General features: G+C 42.1%; 1 protein-coding gene across 1 annotated transcript; it reads left to right on the forward strand.

The window, feature by feature from the left end:
• The first annotated feature begins 1,038 nt into the window (after positions 1-1,038).
• On the forward strand, positions 1,039-23,852 carry NDC1 (NDC1 transmembrane nucleoporin). Its single transcript, XM_066624960.1, has 18 exons — positions 1,039-1,194; positions 4,404-4,524; positions 5,250-5,351; positions 5,710-5,884; positions 7,837-7,975; positions 8,892-9,000; positions 11,007-11,058; positions 11,983-12,115; positions 12,977-13,069; positions 14,389-14,470; positions 15,243-15,401; positions 17,691-17,954; positions 18,058-18,176; positions 18,493-18,543; positions 19,849-19,912; positions 20,615-20,715; positions 22,317-22,477; positions 23,621-23,852. The coding sequence occupies exons 1-18, from the start codon at positions 1,153-1,155 to the stop codon at positions 23,682-23,684; spliced, it is 2,031 nt and encodes a 676-aa protein (XP_066481057.1). The 5' UTR covers positions 1,039-1,152; the 3' UTR covers positions 23,685-23,852.
• The last annotated feature ends 1,826 nt before the right edge of the window (positions 23,853-25,678 follow it).

Raw genomic sequence — 25,678 nt, forward strand, 5'->3', positions numbered from 1 at the left:
TACAGAAATCTTAATCATATTTCAAGATATGGGAGAACTCAATTATAATGCTGGCCACCCTTTCAGCAGTGTCACCTCAGCATTGCTCAGCAGCTGAGAGCCCGAGGGCCAGATAAAAAGCTTCTGGGGCCTTATGTTTGATACACCTGTTCTATATAATATCCATATAAGGACTGCAAGTCAGTCAGACTAGTCAGTGCACTTCTCATTTCATCACACTGCCCACTGTGCTGCTCTCCTGTAGAAGGCAAAACTCTAGATTTATCTTTGCCAAAGTGAGAAGTGGTAGGAGGCTTAGAACCCAATCCCATGTGTGTCTATGCAGAAGTAGGTCCCATTATAGTCAATGGGTCTTACTCCCAGGTAAGTGAAGATGGGATTGCAGCCTCAGTTACACAGCAGGATGGAAAAAGCAGCAGCTGGGTCCTTTTACCAAGCCCTAAATGCCTGTGTGGTCAGAAAGAGCACTGTGTCCAAGGGTGCTCACGCTGAAGTGTGTGTAGCATTGCACAGTATGCACAAGGCTGCCCTCCTGTATGCACTTGTTTTCAAGTTCCATGAGCACCACAGGACGTGTCCCAAGGCAGACTGTGGGGGATGAAACTGGTGCTGGTGTCTGAAGTATCAACGTGCTGGAGGAAGGGAAGCTCACGACCTCAGCGCCTAAGGTCCAACCATCATTAAAACTCGCGCCGCCACCGCAGCCTTCTTTGTGTCCACCGCACAGAGCCTCCACTGGTCCCGCCTTTTTTGAGAACATTCTAAACACACCCCCTTTCTGTCCGCTTCACGATGATTTCTGGGAATTGTAGTGCCCCCTGATTGTTGGTCCTCAGATGTGAACATGGAGAGGAAGGCCTCGGAGTCCCGCCCGCTCGCAGTCCTCTCCGCGGCGCAACAGACGAGGCGTCTTCACAGTGGGGATGCCCACGAACAGGTCGACACCCCAGACCATCATGGCCAACAGCGGCTTCCGGTCTCCACCGGAAGTGTGTCACTGTTGTAGTTTCCCCGCCCCTCAGTCAAATGCACGCTTGAGGCGCCGCTGGTTCCGGCGCGTGGAAGGGGGACGGCCTCGTGCCCAGAGGTGGGGCTTGAAAGGCGGCGGCCCCTTTGAATCATGACGGTGGCGGCGCACTGAAGCAGGCCGCCATGACTCCCGTCACGCAGGAGCACAAGCTGCTCCTCCGACAGGTCAGTCAACCTTCGTCGCTCTGCCCGGTGAACGAGTGTTACGGGGCTCCTCGCGCCGGCGGGCGTGGCCGCGTCGGCCAAGCTCTGCTTGTGGCCAATGAGGTGGCCCCGTTTCGTTCCCCTTCCGCCGATTGGCCGAGGGTACTCCAATGGGCTCGCGCTGCTCGAGGGCGGGGTGGCCGTTGGGCGCGGGAGCCTGGCCGTCCGTGGCTCGGTCGCTGCGGGCGGTCTCGTGCCTTTTGTCCCGGCGCGGGGATGTTGGCACCGCTAAGTACACGTGTAGCATTAACGCGCCTGTCAGACCGGCGTGTTGCGTGCACGCTGAATGCTTGACCTGGGTGAAGCAGCCCTCCTGCCTTGCAGCGTGGCAAAGCTCTTCCTCTCACCCTTGCCCCGTGTTGAGTGCAGGGGAAGGCTGTTCACACGTTACGCTGTACACGTGTACGCCTTTTGTGTGCGATTACCTACTGCACAGGCATTCCTGTTTCAAGCCCAGGTGGCTGTTGGGCCCTTTGCAAGAAAGACAGGTCTTCTTATGTATATATCCATAGGGACCCACCGGACTTCTATATTCCACAGATGTATATTGGCTGGTGCTGGATGGAACCTCTGCTGGCCACACCACCTGCCCTCTGCCATTGTGCATTTGGTTTCCATGAGCGGGTTGGTGACTTGTGTTCCACACAACCATCATCCTCCATGATCGTCCTGTGTGCGTAGAGTACGTGGGCAGTGGCCCTTTATCATGAAAACTGACTCACAGTTGAAGTTTTTCTCAAGCAGTGGTACAGCCTCCACCAGTGGCACTTGAGATGGTGGCTGATAGGACACACATGATCCCCTGGAACCTGCCGCATGACAGCAAGACCAGGAATATGGCACAACAAACAGTGATAGGAGGCTCCAGAGCAGGCTTTTCAGCACTCAAGAAAGTCCTGCCCATCCTGAGCCTCTTATCCGTGATTGTTGCCTCATATCTGGCCTCCCAGTCCAGAAGCAACTGGCAATGATGTCATCACCAGTTACTTCCGGTGGTACTTCGAATAGGTGGACCATATAAAGTGGCACAGTGAAGGGCCAATGTTGAGAAGTAGGGGTGTCAAGCTCATTTCATACAGAGGGCTGAATAGCATTCATGATGCCTGCTGAGGGCCGAAAGCGATGTCATTAGGCAGGAAGTGGTGTCATTAAACAGGTCATGACCAAAAAGAAGCACTTTTTTTCACTTGGGAACTCATTAGCTGCAAATGACAGAAGAGAAAATACATAAATCTTGATCATATTTCAAGGTATGAGAGAGCTCAGTTTTAAAGTGGGCTGCCCATTCAGCAGTAACACCTCAGCATGGCTCAGCAGCTGAGAGCCTGAGGGCCAGACAAAAAGCTTCCATGGGCCGCATCCGGCCCCCAGGACTTATGTTTGACACCTCTGGTCTAAGTCTTTCATGGCCAGTACTCTTAGTGTTGTAAGAAATGTTTGGGCTTACTGACTGTGGTCTATGAAAAATTTTATTTCCTAATGTTTTACCCACAACTACGGTGGGCATTTTCAAAGGAGTAGAAGTGAGAACCACAACAGGTGACTTCCTGGGCTAGCCGGTGTATTGGAGCACAATCAGGCCTCAACCCAACCACCCTCAAGTAAATGCATATGGGGTTCTGTGAAAAGAAGGCACATATCGAGTACTGTGTAGTCTGAGTATATTGTTGTCTGCATGGTGAATATAATAGAAGAACAATGCTTGTGCAGCTCTACAATAACAGGTCAGTGTAGAGTGAACTCGTTTTAAATGTAGAGTATGACTAGGGCAGTAGTTCTCATATATTTTAGCCCAGGATTCGCTTTTTAGAATAATCTGTAGGGACCCACCGGAAGTGTTGTCATTAACCTGAAAGTGATGTCATGGCTGGAAGTGACATCATCAAGTGGGAAAATTTTTTTATTTTGGGAAATAGCAATCCTAGGCTGCAATTCCATCCATGCATACCCAGGAGTAAGCCCTACTGATTATTGTTGTTAAAAGCATATACATTGTAGCTTGTTAAAAGCACAGCTCTCCCCAAATTCAGTTACATACAGTGTTGGCATTAAGTCTAATTTACTAAAAATAAAATATTGAAATGAATAAGGACCCACCTGAAATTGGCCCGCAACCTACCTAGTGGGTCCTGACCCACAGTCTGAGAAACAGTGGAATAGGATATGGGTGAAATCCTAACCAACTTTCCAGCACTGAGGGCCCAATCCTATTCAATTTTCCAGCCCCAGTGCAACTACAATGCATCCCCATGGTAAGGGAACAAATGTCCCCATACCTTAAGGAGGCCTCTGTGACTGCTACCCCACTACAAGATGCAGGGCATGCCCCATTAGCACAGTTGCACCGGCACTGGAAAATTGGATAGGATTGGGCCCTGACATAGCTGTGCCAATGTGGTGTGCACTGCATCCTGCAGTGGGGAGGTAGTCAAGGGGGCCTCCTTGAGCTAAGGACATGTTTGTTGCCTTACCTTGGGGGCTGCATTGCGCCTAAGTCAGTGCTGGAAAGTTGGTTAGGATTGCGCCCTTTGTCTCTTAAGGCAATGAGCCAAGGATATTTGTGTGTGAGTGATGCCACTCCATACTGCAATAATCTCTCCTAAGGTCTTCTCATCTGGGGGCAAAGGTATACTGTATGTACTTAACATAAAAATTAAAAGATTCACTTGCCACTGACCAACACAAATCTGACTTTGGACTAACAGATAAGTATTGGCCTTAGAGGGCCCTTTAGAATGGAGATCTCTGTTTACTGATCAGTCTAGCATCTTACTGTGTTTTTAATGTAAGTGGCCTAATGAACTTGGTGTTAAAAATGGACCTGTGAGATTTACCTTCTAAGATGCAAATGTTTTGCAAATGTTTTGCCAGTGTTAAGTGACTCATGTTCTTTCATCTTCCTGGATTTTAATGAAAAATCCATCCCTTCTATTTGAAACAGCAGTTGTAAACATTAAGGCTTAATGATTGCATTTCTTTGCCACAAATCATTTCTTGTTAGAAGTTGCTTTGCCTCAAGTTTCCTAAAAGTTTTTTTTTCTTGACCTCTCTCTTTTCTCATTTTCTCACATGGAGAAAGCAGCATCTTAATTATTTGGTCATGTCAATTGGTATGTCAAATTTGCTGAATGTTAGCTATAGACAGCGTTTCAATACATTTTTTTTTCTAGATACTGGGATGGAGAGCAGCTTCAAGTATTGCTTGGTCTGTGCTCCTGCTTCCTTTATATACTGCAGCCTTTATCAGCATTAGCAGTATTGACTTTTTCCATCCTGTACAATGGATCACAGGTATGTACAGTGCCTTGTGTGAGACAGACATGCTGCAGCATTATAATATTACTTTGCATTTACATAATGTACATGAAGCATTTGGAATAGTGTAAGAATTGTCTTAGTGACCCCTTGTTGCATCTGTAAAGGAAGTTTGAATTATCTCCACATTGCATGTGGACAGCTGAAACTGAAAGAGAATAGCTTAATTAGGGCCATCCACTTGTTTGTGGCAAAAGTGAGAGTTGAACCAGAGATTTCCTGGGTCATTAGTCAGAACTGTAAGCATTAAACTACAGGCAGGAAGGCAGGAGGTCTGGTCTAGAGGGTAGAGCCTCCGTTTGCCTGAAGATAACATCCGCAGGTCGCCAGTTCGAGGCCACTGGCACCGTGCGACCTTGAAGCAGCTGACAAGCTGAGCCGAGTTATTCCATCTGCTCTGAGCGTGGGAGGATGGAGGCCAGAATGTTGTGACCAGATCAGAAAGAAACATCTGAATGTTGTGGTTTCTTGAAAGATAGAACCTTCTTTCAAATTATAAAAATCCCTTCGGGGATTTAATTAGCCTGCCTATGTAAACCGCCTTGAATAAAGTCCGAGCAGAAATCTGAGGACCAAGAAAGGCGGTATAGAAATACCATTATTATTATTATTATTATTATTATTATTATTATTATTATTAAACTAGTAGAAGACATCTTATAAAATAGTTCTGAAAAAATAATGTACCTTTTCTGTTTTAGGTTCATTCAATGATTTGTATACCTCCTATGTCTTTTTTTGCATACTACTGATGTCTGTGGTGATACTAATAATAAATATCTTCAATGTTGAATTTCACGCAGGTGGGTGTTAAAAGCTATGTTTTAAGTAATATGTGTAACTTGAGCTGTTGTATTTCTGATCTTTTCTAAATTCTGTGTATATATTTTAAATAGAGCATCTTACTTTGACTGTTTATTTTGAAATAGGAGTAGGAACTTAAAGCACTGCAAGATGGATGCTTTCTTTACTCTGAAAGCCATCCTAAAGGCTTACATAAATATTTCTTGGACAGTGCCTCACATAGTCTTTCTCTTTCCAAGATGTGGCCAAGTTAATTGGATGAACTCCCATCATACGAATGTGACATGCCATAAAGAGTATTTAAACAACTTGGTTTACAAACCGGAGGTAATTAACAATCCTTTTCTTACTTTGCAGTTGTGCCTTCGATTCCTTGCTCTCGATTAGCATTGATAAGCAAGATTATTCACCCCCAGCAGGTGATCCATTCAGTTGCACACGCTGTAATGGGAATGTTGGTGGCTTGGTGTGCTGCAGTTATGACAAAGGGAAGATTCCTCTTTTTATCTGTCCCCTGCACAGCTGCAGAAAGGTAACTTTTGGTTGGTAATAGTACTGTTGATTAAATAACTTTCCAAGGAAGTGAGTAATGTGCCAAATAATTGACAGCTTGCTTTCCTGCCAGGGTAGAAAATTGTCAGGCAAGAAAGGGTTTGCGTGGACTATTTGTATCTAGAGAAATTGCTTTATAGCGGTAACTCTTTGGTTGCAGTTAATACGCACCTTCTAGCTGAACTGTGCCTCTGTTATGGGCAGAGTTGTCCATCTTCTGCATTTAAACCATAAATCATGGATTTTGATGTTCTCACTTCAGCCAGCAAACTAGAGCACCAATAAGAGATGTTCAACGTTCTTGACTGTTAACAGGTATTTGTGGGATAGTACGCAGAGCATCACTACTAATAGGAGAGACAATTTCCTCCTACCCAACTTAAAAAACTAAGAATGAGCACCTCCCCACAGTGCTCATATCAGTCTTTAAAAGCAAACTTGCTCTGCCTTGTTGACTCAGAATATTTACTTGAAGTATGTGCATATTTTTCCTTTCAACAGTGGCCTTTTAGATACGTATGTGCGGTGTTTTGCTAAAGTTTAACGTGTCGATCATTACAAATTTACCTTTGTATATCTTTTGGGGCCATATCAATGAATGTAGTATTGCTGTTTATTTTTCTTCTAGTTTTAAATTGATTGTATTTTTTTCTCTTTGCTAATAAGGGGGGGGGAGTGAACAGGCCTCTTCCTCTCTACCCTTGTTATGATTACACAATTATTAATGCTATCTCTGCAGATTCATTCTAGAAAAGTGCAGGTTATTCCATTGCTCCAAAAATAATAGTCTGTACCAGCTTAAAGAAGGCTGAGACGCAGCCTTTGACTCAAACAGCTGGATATGTAAGCTGGCAAACTTTTTTTTAAATAGAACATGATGATTGCCAAAACAGATCACATTGTCTTACAATTATAAAACGACTTAAGCAATCAGTTATAACTAAAAGTGGGTAAAAATGGTTTTATTTTTTTCCACAGATTTTGGTGTTTTCCAGAGTTAGAAATGCAAAAAGCAGTGTTATGTGTTTATAGTCTAAGGGTGCATTTTTATAGATTATAATTATAAATCATAATCACTTTAAAAGTGTACTAGGTAGGTAATATAGGTGGTATAATATCAGCAGATGCAACCACATGCATGTAGAGGTGTTGGAGAATACAGAGAGGTCGGAGAATGGTTTTATTTTTTTTGCAAATTTCCCCTTCAGATTTTTTTTTTTTTACAAAAATGAGAAGTGCAGAAAGTGGTGTTTTGTGTTTTTATTTCTTTATCTCCAGAAAATAGCCACTTCTGGTTATAAGCAATATGTCCAGCAGCACTTAATATGAAATTAGGAATTACAGTGGTGCCTCGCAAGACAAAATTAATTCATTCCGCGAGTCGTTTCGTATTGCGAAAATTTTGTCTTGCAAAGCGCAGTTTCCCATAGGAATGCATTGAAATTAATGCGTTCCTATGGGCAAAAAAAGTCAGAACAAAGACAAATTTGTTTTACAAAGTGTTTATTAAGTGCTCTTTAAAGGCACACATACTGTACAGAGGATTTCAAAAATTTCAAGCACAAAACTTCAACTTTTTAAACATGACCTGGGTATTAACGGTTGTGCGATTTAAAACAAACCAAAACAAAAAAAAATGCAAAAAAATTCGTCTTGCAAAGCACGGCCATAGAAAAATTCGTCTTGCGAGTCACCAAAAAATCGCAAAAACGCTTTCGTCTTGCGAGTTTTTCGTTGCGCGAGGCATTCGTCTTGCGAGGCACCACTGTATAGTGTATTTCAGAGAAAATGTCTTCAGGAATAACATCTAGCACACATCTCTGAATATTTGTTTGTTCATCAAAATTGAGAAGCCATCCTTAAAGTTGGAGCTGGGCGTTTAACTGTTTCTCTTCTAATATGATAAACATCTAAAATTATATTTTGTTTTAGTGCACCTGATGCTGTTCCTCTCACATGCCTGAATGAATGTCATCTCTTCCTCTTGCTTTTTGGAGCTTTCATGGGTTACAGCTATAGCCTCCGGTATCTTGTCAACAATATGAACTATCTTCCATTTCCAATCATACAGGTAAGCACATAAAAGAACAGTGGGGACATCATTCTGTCATTGGACCAGCTGTGGGATTTTTCTTCTTCTGCATCTTCTTTCTCCACCAGTTTCTGCTTGGGAGTCTTAATGTCATGTTGGGTATAGGAAGAATTTCCTCTGTAAGTTGGAACATAACAGTCCTTGATGTTTACCTATTACATAGTTGTGTTTCAATGTAGTTTGAAAGAAGTTTAGTTTTACTATAGCCATTCTACTACAGTGTGGTATCTAAAACAGTATTTAGGAAGAGAGAAATATTGAAAGATAAGAAAATGAAATCATAACTATTTGGATTTATCCAGAGTTCTGCTGTGGTATAGTTGCAGTGCCTGAAATAATTCCTTGCTGAAAGTGAGACTGTATTTCATGGCAAATACACTAGGGCAGGGCTTTTCAGTTGCTACGCCCCAGCCTGTGGGCCCTGGCCTCTACCCCCTTAGGAGCCAGGGGCAGCCTGGAGGCAGGGAGGAGACTCAGGGAGGCCCTGCTCAGGGGCCTGCAGGGGCTTGGGTGCACTTACCTTTGTGACCTTCTGCAGGGCTCCCCACAGCTGTTTTAGAAACAGCTCCCCACCCATTTTAGAAATGGGTTATGTCAGAATGCCAGATGCAAGGGAGGGCACCAGGATGAGGTCTCTTGTTATCTGGTGTGCTCCCTGGGGCATTTGGTGGGCCGCTGTGAGATACAGGAAGCTGGACTAGATGGGCCTATGGCCTGATCCAGTGGGGCTGTTCTTATGTTCTTATGTGAAAGTGACCCTCTGCAGGGCTTTGTGACCTTCTGCAGGGCTCCCCACACTTCCGCTTTAGCTGAGGAAAGTTGGTTAGGATTGTGCCCTTAGTTGATGAGTTCTTGAAATGGTTCCTTTTTTAAATGTATGCTTAATATTTTTTAGCAATACAAGTACCTGCGCTTCAGAAGATCTCTGCCTCTGCTGGTAAAGCACAGCTGTCGGGAATCTCTTTATATGGTTAGGAACTTTTGTGCTGCTTATTACTTCTTTGGTAAGATACTGGTTTTTCCCCCCTTATAACTGGATGATTGGATGATTTGGTTCTTGCAACTCTGTGAATATGGCATTGTGAATTGTAGAAGGGTTGGTGAAGAGAACTATAAAGGAAAAGCATTAGTTCATTGTGGAATCATTAAGAAGCAGTAAACTGAATTAAAGGCCATTTAAAAGCCCTGGGTAACCTCCAGGTATTCTGATTCATTCAAAAGCTGCATTCCAAAAACCTGCATGATTGAATGTTCAGTCTATTATGGGAAGATTCTTGAAAAACACTAGAATGTTAACAGTAACAAGAGTTTTGGACACTCTTGATTGCATAGTATTTTGAAATTGTGAATATAGTTTCTGTCATAATAATTTTCAGATTTGGTCACTGGGTGTATGACTAACACTCTGAAGTGGAGAAGGGGGTGCATACCTATATGTATGATGTATATGAGAGAGAGTGTCACAGTTAAGGTTACCAGGGCAGCGTGTTTTTTGTAACATTGCTGTGAGATAATATTTGGTGTGGTTTCTCTCTTTTTGTAAGATGTGATTATATAATGCACTGGAGCTTTAAGGACCATTATTGAGTTAGAAAGTAGATGCAGGAGGATGTGGGGTTGAGGATATGTGGGAGACAGATAGGCCCTTCATTGGTTGCTTGGGTCTGGTTGTATCCTTTTAGCAGGAACTTTATCTTGGTTTGGCTTCAAATGGCCAAGGGGGGAGAGAGAGAGTGATGTTGGACTGGCGTTATATGGGAAATGTTGGCATATGCCAACATATGTTGGCAAAGCCACCTTGAGTGCCCTTTGTGGGAGAAAGTGGCGGTAGAAATTCATTAAATATCTTTATTAGACATATTTATCTTGTGCGCAGCCTAATCCTATCCTGTGCTAGAACAGGCTGGCTGACCTGCACTATATCCAGTGCAGGATTGGGACTGGCTGTAGCACAACCCAGGGAAAGGGGAATCTCTTCTGCTAACCCTGTGTTGTGCAATAGCAGCCCGAATGGGGCTACTCAGATCTGCGCTGCCTAAAGAGATGGTGCAGATATGAGCAGCCCGGTGATAGGTTGGGCTGTCCCAGGGACGGGTATTCAGATCTGACCCAAGTGTGGATCCCAGCACCACCCAACCCAGACCCATCCCACCCACACTCCCATTTCACCCTTTTCCTGCCCTCCCTGAATCCCTGTGTTAACTACAGCAGGATAGCGCATATTTACCTGTCTGCCAGCACAGCAGAGTATGTTTCGGTGGCCGGTGCACATCCATGCACCAGCCTACCTCCTCCTGCAGTGGCACCGAAGTGCCTTATGGCACTTTTGCAACACCCAGAGGCCGGAACAAGGGACTTGTACCAGCCTAGAGCACAGTTTGGATTGCACCCTAAGTCTCATTTAGTCAGGTATTTTGTGCCTTTATGTAAGCAAGAGTGAAAAACAGTTCTACAACCATTTTGTTAAAAAACTTTTAGTCTTCTTGTGGGCAATACAGGCATCCCCCCACATCTGCAGGTCTGGTATCTGTGGTTTCACTGATCCACAGTTCACAAATTCCCCCTATTGCACAAATTACTTTCAGCCCTTCTGTTGCTGTGTCCTTTGTCTCTCTGTCTCTGTGCTGCTGCAAATGCAAACACGAAACAGGTTGGAGGTCTGAAAACAATATGACACTTAGTATTGCATTGTTTTCATCATCCTAACCTATTTCCTGTTAGTATTTGCAGAGAGCCCAGAGACAAAGAGATGTATAGGCAATGGCAGCAGGAGGACTGCAATTGGAGAAAGATAAGTTATTTGCATGATCAGGGGGAATTAGAGAACTGCTTCTTGTAGGGTTCGCTACTATCCACAGTTTCCAGTATACATGGTGGCAACTGGAACCTATCCCCTGTGCATACAGGGAATGTCTGTATATATATATATTTTTACTGAAAATTTTGATATTTCGATCAACACTGATTAATAAGGTTATGATCTTCAAAAATTGTTCTTTTTTTATCTTAGGTTATATTCCAAGAGCCTGGATAATGACCACAATGGATCTTCTTCCTGATAGGTTAGTACATACCTATGAAATCTTTTGAAACTCATTTGCCCTTCACCTTCTATTGGAGACATTGCTAGGACACCTTTAAAGGTTGTGATGGAATATAGATATAGTTGGACTTTCAGGAACATTAGGTTGAGTTCACTTGTGTTTTTTGGAGGTCAAGCATGTTTCTCATGGAGCCCAGAATGCTGTAGGAAGCTAATATCTTTTCTGGAGTGCATAATGTGCTCTTCACAGCCTATTGCAATCAGTGCAAAATGCTGCATCTTGCCTTCTAAACTGAAGTTCCTTGATTCTCATTAAGCACATAAAGGTCATTGGATGAGGTACGTAGAAAACATTCCTGTCTGCCATCACAACCTGGGTACAATGATGATTGCAAATCAAGACCATAGGTGTAGTCTAGGCTGACATTGAAAACCAGACTAGGAGGCATTTAGAAGGCCAGTGGTATCCAAGAGAGGGAAATAGTTTTCCCATGGAATAGGAGGAATAGATTGTCTGAGCATTGCTATCAGGGAAAGAACTCACTTTGGTTCCTATAAGCTTGGGAAACTTAGGGCACAATCCTAACCAGGTCTACTCGGAAATAAGTCCTATTTTGTTCAATGGTGCTTACTCTCAGGAAAGTTTGGTTAGGATTGCAGCCTTAAAAGTATAGCAACGGGAATAGTTAAAGAACCTTTATCCTCTTTGGCAATGGGCAGTAGAAATTTTAGGATCATCAAACTATTTTAACGTTTTCCTTCTACTGCATATGCCAAAACCTCTTTATTATATGGATCATAAATGGCAACTTGGTATAGATAACCACATGACAGCAGAGACTATATAAATAGTAGCCACAAAGGCAAAATGAATTCGCCCCAAGAAATGTTTTGTAGAAAACCCCTTTTGATGATTGTGTGTGCTTATTTCTTTACCTTCCAGTAAACTTCATCCTCTGGACACAGTGGCTGGTCTTCTGGATTTGTCTCTTCTGTACCACAGCTGGCTATGTGGTGTGTTTCTTCTGGTTACTTGGTACACTGCATGGCTACTCTTCAGAATTTATGCTACTGAGGTTGGTACCTGTGCTGTGCAGTTACATCCCATCTGCTACAAAGGGAGCCTTTGTTTTTAAAACAATTTTGACTAGATTGGCAGGAGGTCTGGTCTAGTGGGTAGAGCCTCTGTTTGCCTGAAGATAACATCCACAGGTCGCCAGTTCAAGGCCACTGGCACCGTGCGACCTTGAAGCAGCTGACAAGCTGAGCTGAGTTATTCCACCTGCTCTGAGTGTGGGAGGATGGAGGCCAGAATGTGAAATCAGATCAGAAAGAAACATCTGAATGTTGTGGTTCTTGAAAGATAGAACCTTCTTTCAATTGTAAAAATCCCTATAGGGATTTAGTATAGCCTGCCTATGTAAACCGCCTTGAAATAAAGTCTGAGGAGAAATCTGAGGACCATGAAAGGCGGTATATAAATACCTGTATTATTATTATTATTATTATTATTATTATATTTTACCCTTTCATATTAGAGTGCAACAGAAACTGTTGTGATTGGGCTCATTTGTTTGCAGCTGGAGACTTTTACATCTCCCTCTCTTCCTTTTCTGTCATGGCTGGGTTGGTAGTCTGTCCGTTTTGCCAGTTTGACAGACTCAGAAATCAGCTCTCTTAGGGTCCAATCCTATCCAACTTTTCAGTGCTGATGCAGCCTCAATGCAGCCCTAAAGTAACGGAACAAATGTTCCCTCACCTTGAAGAGGTCTCCATGACTGCCCCTCCACCTCAGGATGCAACACACACCCCATTGGTGAGGCTGCATCGATACTGGAAATTTGGATCAGATTGGGTCCTTATTTATTATTTCTAGTCTTATTGACAGGGGTTGGTGGTTAAACTTTCTTCAGCTTCAATGTGTTGTCCATTTTCAGGCCCACCACTTTCCTGTCCAGTCAACTTTTGCAGAAGAAACAGATCAGTGTTTACCTAAAATTTTAAACAGCAACCCTCCACCCATTTTAAAGGTATGAGTTCAGTTGGATACACAGTTTGGTAGTCAACTTGTATGTTGTGTAGTTCTTGTTGTCATAATAGATACAGAGAAATTATATGAATAAATATGATGATGTGACATAGTTTTGATGATTTGCACGTTAAAATAATCCTGATCGTTTCCTGATCTGTCTCCTAGTTTTCCTTCAACCCTCATACTCTTCCCTTTGTCCCCTCCCGCTTATTCTTCTGGAATTTACTTGATTTCCTAGGCCTCCTTTCAGCCTTTGATCACTACCTTCTCAGACCCCTACTTCCCTCTTTTCTAGCAGCTTCTGTCCTCTCCTTTTTATAATATCAGCTTTAGACTGTTCAAGGCTAAGGAGATGCCTTATCTGCTAGGAATTGGAACTGGTGCTATGTAGGTCTGGTTCTATGCTGCTGGTGAGGCACTGTTTTCCTTTATGGTCATAATGAAATCCTTGAAAAATTGGAGCAGTAGTCAAGGGGTGACCCAGAGAGTGAACATGTTGTAACATCATCCTCTCAAAGCTCTCCTCAGTTGCCACTGCCTTAAACAAAAATAATCTTTTATTATGCATTAATCTTTGCTTCTTGTCCACTGCCTTAGAAGCCTGTTGTCAGGCAGAAAACTAGGCTATAAATCATCAAATTGGAAGGTATCTACAAGGTCATCTAGTCCAACCCCATAAATGTCAGAGCAATTTGACAAACTGCAGCCAGAATTTCTTTTGCCCTCTCAAGCTCTCCGTAACATCACAGCAGCTCAGGTAGATGCTGCCAGAAGCTTCACCATTCTGACGCACTGGTGCATTACAATATACAGTAGGACTGGAAAACTCTTTGACTGAATTTATTCAAAGTAATACATTTGCTTGAATACCTGAAAGAGTTTCAGCTCTTGCGATTCCATTTGCAATTCCAAATGTAGTTTCTCAGTAACAAAGTTGCCTGAATCAGGTTCTTCCACAAATATTTGTGTAATTTAGCATTATAAAGAAAAATCTGTAATTGTTTTCTTACATGGGCATACATGTGTTTTGGGCAGTTTCTCTTCATATCTGCCAATCAAAACTGGTTTTCGTGACAGAAAATCTGAGACTGGTATGTGTGTTTTTTTCAAGCATGTCTGAAAAATATCATTTGAATAAAAAGTTGGTGTTGGAGAGCGGAAATCTTAGTGATGGTAAATATTGAAACACTAGTCAAGTCACCTTGCCTCTCAGTATCTAAGAATAAAATGTGCTGGAGACTATTCTGATTGGAGATTTTAGATTAAACACATGACCAACTTTGTGATTTTAATACATTAAATGTTTTTTCCCTGCAGTTCTTGGCTTTACAGGACTTGATGTTTCTTTCTCAGTACTCTCCTGTGCGTCGACAAGAAGTCTTCAGCCTTAGCCAACCAGGTATTTTGGAAGACGCTTTGCTCCTTTTAAGTTGGGCGGGGGATTACAGGAAGTGATATATGAGAAGTTGACTTCATTTGAAAGAGCAGTCTTGCTTTATAAATGGTAGTCTAAAGAAATGTAAAAAGGTATAAAAATCTGCCACATTCTAAGGTTAAAGAAAACACACCCACTGTGCTGCCCAAAACTGGGTATGAAGTGGTCAAACATGCACACAAGGCTGTTATTCATCCCTGCAGTTTCCACACTGAATGGTATTTGTTCTCAATTAAAATTAAGCATCTGTGCATGTTCTTCTTAAATTGTGGGAGATCAGTATGTTGAGAGTGCCGTATTTGACCTCCTGATGTTCTGGTGTTTATCAATTAGCTTCAGTTTGCTTTGTTGCTGCATCCATGGTGAATAGCTGGGATTCTAGTCCCCAAACACTGCTCCCATTAAAACACTAAGGGCACAATCCTAACAAGTTCTACTCAGAAGGAAGTTCTATTTTGTTCAATAGGGTTTTACTCTCAGGAAAGTGTGGTTAGGATTGCAGCCTAAGCTGGTTGTGTGCATTAGGCCAGACTGTTGTGTTTAGCTTATACTGTCTTCCTATGTCCTTGCAAAGTAATTTTGAAAAAAGAAAACATGACTTAACTAGGAAGTTCCAGATGTGCCATACCCTGCTTCATAGTGACATAGAGCTAACAAAATAGCTGATAGTTTTCAAGCTTGTTCTATTGTTATAGACTATTTGTTCTTTCAAGTACATTCTTTTTGTCTCTAAAAGGTGGGCATCCTCACAACTGGACTGCAGTTTCCAAGGAGTGCTTAAATCTTCTAAGTGATCTCACACAGAAGTTGATAATGCATCAAGAGGCTGCAGCTGCAAATGGAAGACTGAAACAGCCACTGGTGGGAGACTTGACGCAGCCCCCCAGCCCTCTGGGTAACAGACTGATCAGTTGCAGTACACAGAGTTTTTGTGCCTTTGTAACTCAAAGTGACCTATTGCACCTTAAAAACTAAACTGTTTACTTCAGCATAATTTTTCAGCAAACAGCAAAATACATTTCAATAAAGCAAAAACAAAAGACGGTATAACACCACAGAGCAGCAGCAAAGGATGCAAAGCAGGTTCCTCTTCATTTGCATTTAGAGTTTTCTCTAACAAGGAGCATTTGTGGGGATTCTGACTGCTTTGCATGGTGTTTTATTGCAGTTTGGCCAGTGTTTGTGATTGTTTGCATGTGATTGGTAGATGTGTGTTGTTGCTAAACATGCAGTGGATACATACTGAGGAATTCCAGCTGTGGCTTCCTGGTCCTTATCCACGACACATCTAAGCATATGCACCTATGTTTCATGCGCCTACTATGGTGAAGCACGATTGTAGCATTATTTGATATGTGAAGCAGATGTAAAGAACAAATGAGAATTAATTATGTTGAATGAACATAATATGTAGAGCAAGGCAGTGCATAAACAAGAAAACCACTTTCAGTATCTCTGCAGGGATGATTTGGAAATACATTCTCTGCTTTTTTTTCCCTGTAGTAGCTGGTCCCAGCCCAATAGTAAAATCTTGCTCAAACTATTTGTTGTAACTTAGCCAAAGTAAGAGTTTATACTGTCAAATCTACAACTGTTAAATGGGTTTCAGGACACTAATACTTTGCTGTAACTAATACTTTGTTGTAACTTAGCCAAAGTGAGAGTTTATACTGTCAAATCTACAACTGTTAAATGGGTTTCAGGACACTAATACTTTGCAGAGATACAATACAATTTGTAGTTTAACTTTTTACAAGTGCTGCCGCCTAAGGAGGTATGTGGGGCGGCGGCAAGAAATAGGGCCTTCTCAGTAGTGGCACCAACGTTGTGGAACTCCCTTCCCCTTGACTTGAGAATGGCTCCCTCTCTGGAGACTTTTCGGCGAGGCCTGAAGACCTTGTTGTTTAATCAAGTCTTCTGACTTCATGGCCTTTTTAACATTTTTTATACATCTTTTAGTTGCTTTTTACAGGCTTGATTCCTCTAAGTACTGCTGTTTTATGCGCTTTTATTCTGACTTTTATCTGACTACTGTTTTTATGGGTTCTGCTAATGTGTTTTTTAATGTGTTTTTATCTGTTTGTGAAATTATATTTTAATCTGTTTTATATGTTGTTAGCCGCCCTGGGTCCCTTTGGGGAGAAGGGCGGGATAGAAATAAAGTATTATTTATTTATTTATTTATTTATTTATTTAACCCATTTCTGCACAGCCCACAGGTGTACACATTTAGTCCCTGTTGCATATATGCAGTGTTGGGCAGAAATGGTTTAAGTATTTAAAGAAGCAATTACCTTTACTTCTTTAACCATCTTGCTTGAACTAAGTGCCAAACTTGCAGGCAATGGACATGCACACTAGAGGGCGACTAACAGGAAGCAAGAGTTTCTACTTCAGATTCTCTGTACTGTGCAGGTTACTTGCCTGCATGTTCGGCAGTTCTGTTTAAGCAAGATGGTTGTCTGTCTTGGGTGCAGGGGAGGTTTAACGGGGTTCCTCTAGGGCTGACTACCCCACGGGTTGCCAACCAATAGGGGTACTGGTCACTCAGGCTTTCAGGTTTATTTCAGGCACCTAAGGGGTGCCTTCAGGCCTTAACTTTAATCAGGGGAGAAGGTTACAGCTCCCTGCATCCTCCTCTCGAGTTCAGACTCCTTTTCTGGGTCACTGGCAGCCACCTGGCAGGAACTACTTCCTACCTTCTGGTAGTCCTCATCACCTCTGGCCTGGGAGAGATTAAGTACTGAAGGTCGTCTCCACAGGTCCTCCCCTTCTTCTGTTCTAAAGGACTCTTCCTTGCTCACACACTATTGCTTCTTCAGTACAACCAAAGTAATGCGCGGGGGTTGCATGTCACTGTTTATATAGCATTCCCTCATATCTGTGGAGGGGTGGTGGTGAAGGAATGCATCCCCCATAGATGCTGGGGCATTCCTGTTTATGTAATGAAATGTGAGTCCTCTGAATGCTGTGGTGGTGTGGATTTCAGTAGAAGTAGCATGTTGGGCAGTTTTTTATTTAAAAATGGATTAATTGCCCTTTTGTGCAAGTACTTGGCACTAGTATGGAAAGAAAACAGTTGTTGCTGAATGGAGTAGTAGAGTTCAGAAGTACATGCCTGAAAAACTACCTGTTGGCACAAACCACCCTGAATGTGTCATTCTAAAATGTTTTCTTTTACCAGGAGCAGCCGTTGAGGAGACCTCATTTCAGACACCAAGGTCAAGCATTCTTCCTCGAGCCCACATGCCCTCTCTGGTTAAATCATCTCTGTTGCCTCTTAAAGTATCTCCTGTGTCTGATCTTGGGAGCAGTTTAGGGTCGCCTTTCAATCCTTCACCTCTAAGTCGCAAAGCTGGGATACTGGAGTTGAACTCTCCTTGGCATGGATCTGTCCAAAGCCCCCATATTATGAGAAGAGGCCCAAAACTATGGACATCACATTCAGGTAAAAGAAATTGTCCTGTTCCAGTCATGGCTTGGCCTTGTGTGTTTCTCTCCACTATTTGAGGACATCAGCCTCTCTTATATATGGTGTATTTCTCTTGTAGATCTGCAGTGGGCAAGCTCTCCTCGTGAGCCCCTTCCAGCAACTCCCATTGCAAAAGCCGCTAACAAACCAGCACAACCAAGTTCTATCTATACATGGCTGCAGAGCAAGAAAGAGCAGGTATTTTTTCTTATAATACAATTAGCAGGTCAGCTAATCTGCAGGGATTCTGTCACCTTATGTCGTGTTCTCCACTACTACTACTGATCAGTATTAAGCCTTTATTTATGAGAAAAGCAGGATGCATGCATTTTAAAACACAGAATATATTCCATTTAAATTAGTAAAAGTTAATTCCAATAAAATCTTTTTAGGGTTGGGATCTAAATTTCCAAAATGTTCTGGCTTGCTTTGGTAGAATGTTACTTGGACATGTGTGTCATGCTGACATGCTATGCTTGTGCTCTGATTCTTCACATAGATCTTCTTTTTCCAGGCTAAAAGTTTCTTGGCAAAACGAGTGCTGATAATGTATTTTTTCAGCAAGGTAAGAATAAACGACTGACTTAGTAGTTTGGGTTTGCATGGACAGTTAAGAATCTTTGTTTTGAGTTACTATCTTATAAACTGTTTTTAATATTACTTTTTCATGAGTACTTGAAGGAGGTACTGTATTGTGTAAGGTGGAATCGGGTTTCAACATCCTAACCTTCATATTTACATTGTCTATATTTAGCTTAAGGTTACCAAGTGTCACTTTCATAGGCTACTTCTTTTGTAGGGACTGATTAGGTCACTATGGGTGCAATCCTAACCAACGTTCTAGCACTGACATAGTGTGCCAATAGGGCATGTGCTGCATCCTGCAGTTGGGGGGCAGTCATGGAGGCCTCCTCACGGTAAGGCAATGTTTGTTTCCTTACCTCGGAGTTGCATTGCCCTTATGTCAGTGCTGGAAAGTTGTTAGGATTGCGGCCTATGATTGTCATAAAATGTCTATATGCTTGTTTTTGAGTATATTTTGTCTAATGTGGGAGAAGCTTAAGTCTCAAGGTCTATGTTCTACAGTGCTGGGATTCAAATCATGGGCAGTCTCCCTTTGCTGTGTAAACATTGTTAGGCAAGGGTGAGGAGAGCTATCTCTTTTTCTTCCATTGAGCTGGCTGATTGGCTCAAGTTCTCACAAGTCCCCCTCCCAAGGAGAGGAAATGCAGAGATCAGGTAACAGATGACATCATTCCAGCTGAAGAACAAATATAGTTCCTCTCAGGAAGCTTGCTTTCTTTGTCTTCCCTCCATCTAGGGGAGAGAGCCTACCATACTTGCTGAGAAGTGCAAGGGGAGATTGGTGGTTCCATCACCCAAGTAATATTGGATAAAGAATAGTTTGTTTTGTCAGAAAATCATTAGCATTTTGTTGATTTCAGAGTGGCCCATATAAGACCAATCAGGCCAGGAGTGGGGGTTTAGGATGCGGCCAAAGGTGCTATGGCCAGTCCTTCCACCCTCTCGGGCCTGATCCGCCTCCTGGTCCACCTATGCCTGCCCACCACTCTCTCCCACTGCCTATGCTGGCCTGCCTGGGCTGAGGCAAACTTATCGCTTCCAGGTCCAGATCCAGTGCGGGAAGGCTGGTGTGTGCCCTCACCCCAGCTTAGTCTGCTCAAAGGAAGCGTGAATGTGTTTTACAGTAGTCCCTTGCACCAACTGAAGATAAGCTCTGGATTGCACCCTATTTTTTCATGTGGTCTTGACAACTAAATTTTCTAAGGTTGGTTTGGCTAAATACCTCAGTATTAGGAAATCCTGTTTTCTAGTTGACTGACTTAGAAAACATTTCACTTTCTTTTAGCACCCTGAGGCTTCCATCCAGGCTCTCTTTTCTGATACCCAAAAGCACATTTGGGCTTTGGAAGGTAAGCAGTAACTTTTTCTGTAAGCTGTGCAGCCAGAGTTCAAGCCCTATGCAGCTTCTCTCTCTGTGCTACAGAGCTCAGCGGTGACAATGATGTCATCACTGGTTATTCCAAGCCGCCCCCACACAGCCACTCGGGCTCCACATGGTTCTTTCAAAAATTAGAGGGGACATTGATAAGTGGTGTCACTTTGTTTGAAATGGCTCATAGTTGAATTATACTCACCTGTTTCTGTTGCTTGCTTTTTGGGTTTTGTGGGCTATGAAATTCATAAAAGAACACTAAATTTTAAGATTCTTATATGCCTTGCTCTTTCTCTAACTAGGCTCAGCAAGATTATTTAGTCAGAATCTTAATTAAATTGTGCTTGTTGATCCTTTGTCATTGAGACTGATCTAGGCTTAATGTAAGTCTGTGAGTATAGTACATGATATCCAGAATTTTTCTTCATCATATCTGTAGCTTAACAAACTTTGTTTCTATTCTCCAACCATGAAGCCTTTGTTCTAGACTGCAGTTGGCAAACGCTGATTTTCAGTTAGTTTGGATGGGAGATTTGAGTTCTTTATGATGCTTGTTTGCTTCAGTGAAATTTTGAATGCAGCTTTTTGTAAATTCAGGGCTTTGTGACAAATTGATGCATTGTATTCCCAGCATTCATTTTAATAGGTCAAAACTAAAAACTGTTGTTCTCTTCTGAAGGTTTATCACATCTAGTAGCAGCCTCCTTTACCGAAGATAGATACGGAGTTGTCCAAACAACTTTGCCAGCTATTCTGAACATGTTGCTAACTCTTCAGGAGGTGAGGGGCCATAACTTTATTTCATATGAAAGTGAAATGCATTCATCATATGCCTACTAATGTAATAGTACTGCTGTTCCTGTCAGAAAAATCTGGCTTTCCCCTTGTCTCAGTTTCATTATGTTTGTTACAATTTTTTTCCTTCAAAAAAGAACAAGTCTGGAAACAATGGGAAAAAGTCTGGTAGCCTAAAAGATAGCATTGTGTTCTGTGCTGTGCTTCAGATCCATCCCTGATGCAGCCTGTAACTAGTTATTATTTAAAGAGCAACGTATTTAATTTGCTTGAAGTCAAAATCCTTATTTTGATTTCCTTATTGTGGTTATTATGACCTTATTGTGACCACCTTATTGTGGTTCATGCAGTTTTATTAATCATAAGTGTTAGTGTTCCCTTCATTTAACCACTTGTCAGAACTGGTTTACAACAATGGACAAGGCAGGGCCAAATTTACAAAAGAAAGAGATGTATTTATGCTAGTTCTGGGAATATTACCAAGAACAAATAATTTAGTCCTTTTGAAACAACTTGGTTCCTTTTTCACATAAAGAACTATTGAAAATTGGAATTCTTGAAAGGATTGTCATAATTAGAGCTGTTTGAAAACGGTGTTATTTCTTTTACACAGAATTAAACCCATTGTGTTCAGTAAGATTGCAATGGATAGGTTGATTAAACTGTCAGTGGGTGGTGGTGGTAAAAAAGGCCAATTCCTCGATGATAAGGCCACATCTAGAGTAATGTGTCCAGTTCTGGTTGTAACATCTCAAAAAATATATAGTGGAACTGAAAAAGGTGCAGAAGAGAACAACCAAAATGATTACTGGGCTGGGACAATACTCATAGGAAAGGCTAGAGTGTTTGGGGCTCTTCAGTCTCTAGAAAAAGAAGGCACCCTAAGGGGGGAACATGACTGAGGCATGCAAAATTATGCAGGGGATGGATAGAGGGATGTTCTTTTCGCTTCCCCACAACACCAGAACCAGGGAACATCCAGTAAAATTGAATGTTGGGAGAGTTAGGACAGACAAAATATTTCCTAACCCTGCTTGTAATTAGTCTGTGGAACTCCATGCCATAGGATGTGGTGATGGTGTCTGGCCTAGATGTCTTTGAAAAGGGGATTGGACAGATTTCTAGAAGCAAAGTCCATCACAGGTTACAAGCCATGATACGTATGTGCAACCTTCTGATTTTAGAAGTAGACTACCTCAGAATGCCAGGTGCAAGGAACTGGCAACAGGATACAGGTAGCTTGTTGTCTCTGAGGCAACTGATGAGCCATTGCAAGGTACAGGATGCTGGACTGGATGGGCCTTTGGCCTGAGCGGGGCTCTTCTTATGTTCTTAGTTCTGTCCTGCTCTCCGGAAATAAACACCTCTAGTCATAACCTTGATCTTCTCAGGCCTGATTGATTCCATGGAACTTCATCACTGGTTTGTTTCAGTAGTATCCTTTTTGTTTAACCCATTTCTGCCCAGCCCACAAGTGTACACATTTGATCCTTTTTGCATATATTCAACATTGGGCAGAAATGCTTAATTCAGATCTTGCTTACCAACTTGTTTGTTTTTAAACTCGGTTCATTTTTCAATCTTAGGTGGTAGACAAACACTTCAAACTTCCTCATGTTTCCAGCAAACCCTCTAGAATTTCTGGGAATCTGGCAGACACATCCTACAAAACCCTTCGTTTTGCTTTGAGAGCATCACTGAAAACTGCAATCTATCGGATAACCACCACTTTTGGAGAACACTTAAAGTGAGATTTAGATGTTTTAAACCAGCTTAATGTTAATTTCATAATGTAGTATGATCTGGTATTGGAGTTAGATAGTATATGAGAGGTTCCAAACAGATCACAAATAGATGGAAACAGATATGTTGAGACAGCAGACCTTACTCTGTAGGCTCTGTGTCCTAAACCAAGTCAAAATGCATCCAGTGCCCAGGAATTTTCAATGTACTGTTGTGTGCCTGATTGTACTTCTCAGTTTCAAGAGACTAGGAGCTTTATGGTAACAACTGAAAATGTTCTCCAAGTGAAAACCTTTTATCCCATTATAGTTTTGGAGCACACAAGCAATCTCAGCATTGCTATCCCTACGATTTTGTTAGATTTTTATGTGGTCACAGAGAGGAGGCAATGCTGGGTCACACCATGTGGTTGGAAGTGATAGATGTGGGAAAAGGTTTATGAATTCATCCTAATAATGTTTTACAAATATGTAAGACTAGTTTAGCAAGGACAAGGCCTAGATTTCCCTAGCACCCAAATATTAACTGGTTCATTGTGTGGCCTTGACTATATTGCATATTCTTTACCCAGTTCCCCTGTCTGTTAAGGTTAATTGTTAATGATTAAGAATCATTTTGCATCTATTAGTAACTCATTGTGTGGAGTAGGATAGATTACAGGAAGTCCCTGGCTCCAGGCCAGAAAAGTATAATGGAAGACCCAGGTTGCAGCAGGGGTGTGGGGGGCGGGGCAGGGGCTTTGCTTGGTGAATGTTAGTAGGCCAGTCCCTCTGACTTCTCAATTGCTCGAATTGCAAATTGCTTTTAAGCTTGTTTAACTTGCAACTTGGTGCAAGAGGTTGTGTTTTTAAGTAAAGAGTAGGGTGGGTGTCAGGGTGGAGGGAACCCATTGTGCATTCCCCATGCACAAGGTAATTTTGGGATTGGAGCATGTGACTGAATTCACTTGACTTCCTTTTTTATATATCTAATTTCATGCAACATTTTTTCCCCTCCAATCCTGCCTTTTGAGCTTTAGTGCTCTTAGGTGTCCAGTTTTTTAGCCATGGCAGCCTTTCCCAACTTTTGTGTTAAAATGTTTCAAAGTGGAGTCTGTTCTTGCATGCTGCTCAACTGTCTCCTTTCCGTTTTTTATCCTGTTCTTTAGTGCAGTGCAAGTATCTGCAGAACATAAGAAAAAGCTGCAACAGTTCTTGGAATTCAAGGAATAATGAAGTCAAAGTGCCCTTGTAAATGGGATGCACGAATGGGATATATACAGCGTGTTCAGCAGCTTCAGATCAGAGGAATGTGAAAGTAATTAGATCACTTTTACTGAGTTTTTTTGTGTGTAATTGAAAGTCATGGGGTGACGAAAATGTCAGCAGGATTACTTGAAAAACTTGGATTGTTTTCTTTGACATTTTGTAAAATAAAATAATTTTTAAATACCATATGTTTTTGTATAGGTATGATTTATGATAGTGGTTCTCACACATTTAGCACCAGGACCCACCAGACAGAATGAGAATCTGTCTGGACCCACTGGAACTGATGTCATGACCAGAAGTGACATCATCAAGGAGGAAAATTTTTAACTATCCTAGGCTGCAATCCTACCCACACGTACCCAGGAGTAAGTTTCCTTTACTATCATTGTTAAAAGAATATACATAGTAGTTTGTTAAAAGTGCAGGTCTATAACATTTCCCCAAATGCAGTCACATATAATGGTAGCATCAAGTCTAATATATTAAAAATTAAATATTGAAATGAATGGGGACCCACCTGAAATTGTCTCACGACCCACCTAGTGGGTCCCAACCCACAGTTTGAGAAACACTGATTCATGAGGTTGCTCTGGTTTTGAGGAGAGCCATGTTGAATACACGTCTTGAAATTTTTCTGCTGAGTCCTGTGATTCATTTTGTTCTGTGAAACAAGATTGTGGTGGTAATTGTTCAATATATGTGAGATCGTACACATCTGACTGCCATGTGGTTACTGAGACACAGATTGCACAGTTGAAGGCTCAACCAGAGTTTGACTGGGCCTCCAGAGGCTATTTTGACTTGGAAATCATTCCTGTTTTGTGCTAAAAATGCTACAGCTTCTATCAAAACTGATTCAGGTTGCACTGCAATGTAAGAGTAGCCATGAAAACATCATCTAGCAATTATAATCTGCATGAAACTTCCATGGTATTATGGAGTTTGTCAGGAAACTGTAGCTGTAAATTAATCCAAAAACCAATGTTTTGACAAGCTTCTGTAGGAAGAGGAACTTTCTTCATTTTCCACTCTTTCTGAAGAGACTGTTAGGGATTGTTGCAAGAGAAGTTACAATGAAGATATTCAGAAGCTATCTCAAGAAGGCATCCTTCCAGTCTGAAGAACAGAACCAGTGAATATCCCCAGACTGAGTGTGGTGAATTGACGGCATTTCCTCAAAAGCCTGCCTCTTGTGTCACACTCAGAGCAACTCTCCAGGACTTTGGCCATCTGTCACTTATCCTCCAGGAGGCTGGTTTGGACAGACACTTTGCTTTCCTCTTTGTCAAACAACTGCTCCTCCTTAGCCCCCCAGAGCAAGTCCCACACTTCCCACCATTTCACACTTAGGTGTAAGTCAGCTTCTAACGTCCCCTATCTTCCACTGAAGTTGCCTTCCAGGAGAGTTCTTATGGTTCCTAGCCATCTTCCAAACAAGAGCAAGAAATTCTATGCTCTGCAGCTTCAGTCAGCAAATTGCCAGCAGGTTGAGAGAGAGCACATTTAGAACCTTTCTTTGGTGGTTCAAGGTAGTGGCCCATAGGTTTGCTGGAGCTCCAGCTAGGCAACTGACCAACATCCCAATGAATTAAGGGAAAGCACTTACCTTAGATTCATACCCACTGGGGATTCTCTCATACAGGTCTTTCTGCTTTATTCCAAGCTGCCATAGTAGAGTATGGGATGCCACATCCAAATCACATGATTCTTGGACTAGGAGGTGCTCCTGCAAGGGAACTTGGGAATACAATTGCTGTTCTAAGACATAACATTCCCACAGCTGGTGGTACCCCCTTTCAGAGTATGAGTACAACAGCATGCAGCAATGTTGTAGAGGGCACTCCTGCAGTAGCATTCCTCACAGGCAAATGTGCTCAGCCTATGCGCACCAAGCAAAGGTCATGTTATCCTGCCAGATGCAAAGTAGCTAAAATGTACTACATAATACTTGCGCA

This window comes from Tiliqua scincoides, chromosome 4, assembly GCF_035046505.1.
Source record: "Tiliqua scincoides isolate rTilSci1 chromosome 4, rTilSci1.hap2, whole genome shotgun sequence".
NCBI classification, from domain to species: Eukaryota; Metazoa; Chordata; class Lepidosauria; order Squamata; family Scincidae; genus Tiliqua; species Tiliqua scincoides.

What these genes read in the sequence shown, in the direction of transcription:
- NDC1 (XM_066624960.1), top strand. Translation starts at nt 1,153, where the DNA reads ATGACTCCCGTCACGCAGGAGCACAAGCTGCTCCTCCGACAG. An exon ending in ACCCTCCACCCATTTTAAAG is followed by an intron (nt 13,070 to 14,388) that starts GTATGAGTTCAG and finishes TTTTCCCTGCAG; the next exon opens with TTCTTGGCTTTACAGGACTT. An exon ending in ACTATGGACATCACATTCAG is followed by an intron (nt 17,955 to 18,057) that starts GTAAAAGAAATT and finishes TTTCTCTTGTAG; the next exon opens with ATCTGCAGTGGGCAAGCTCT.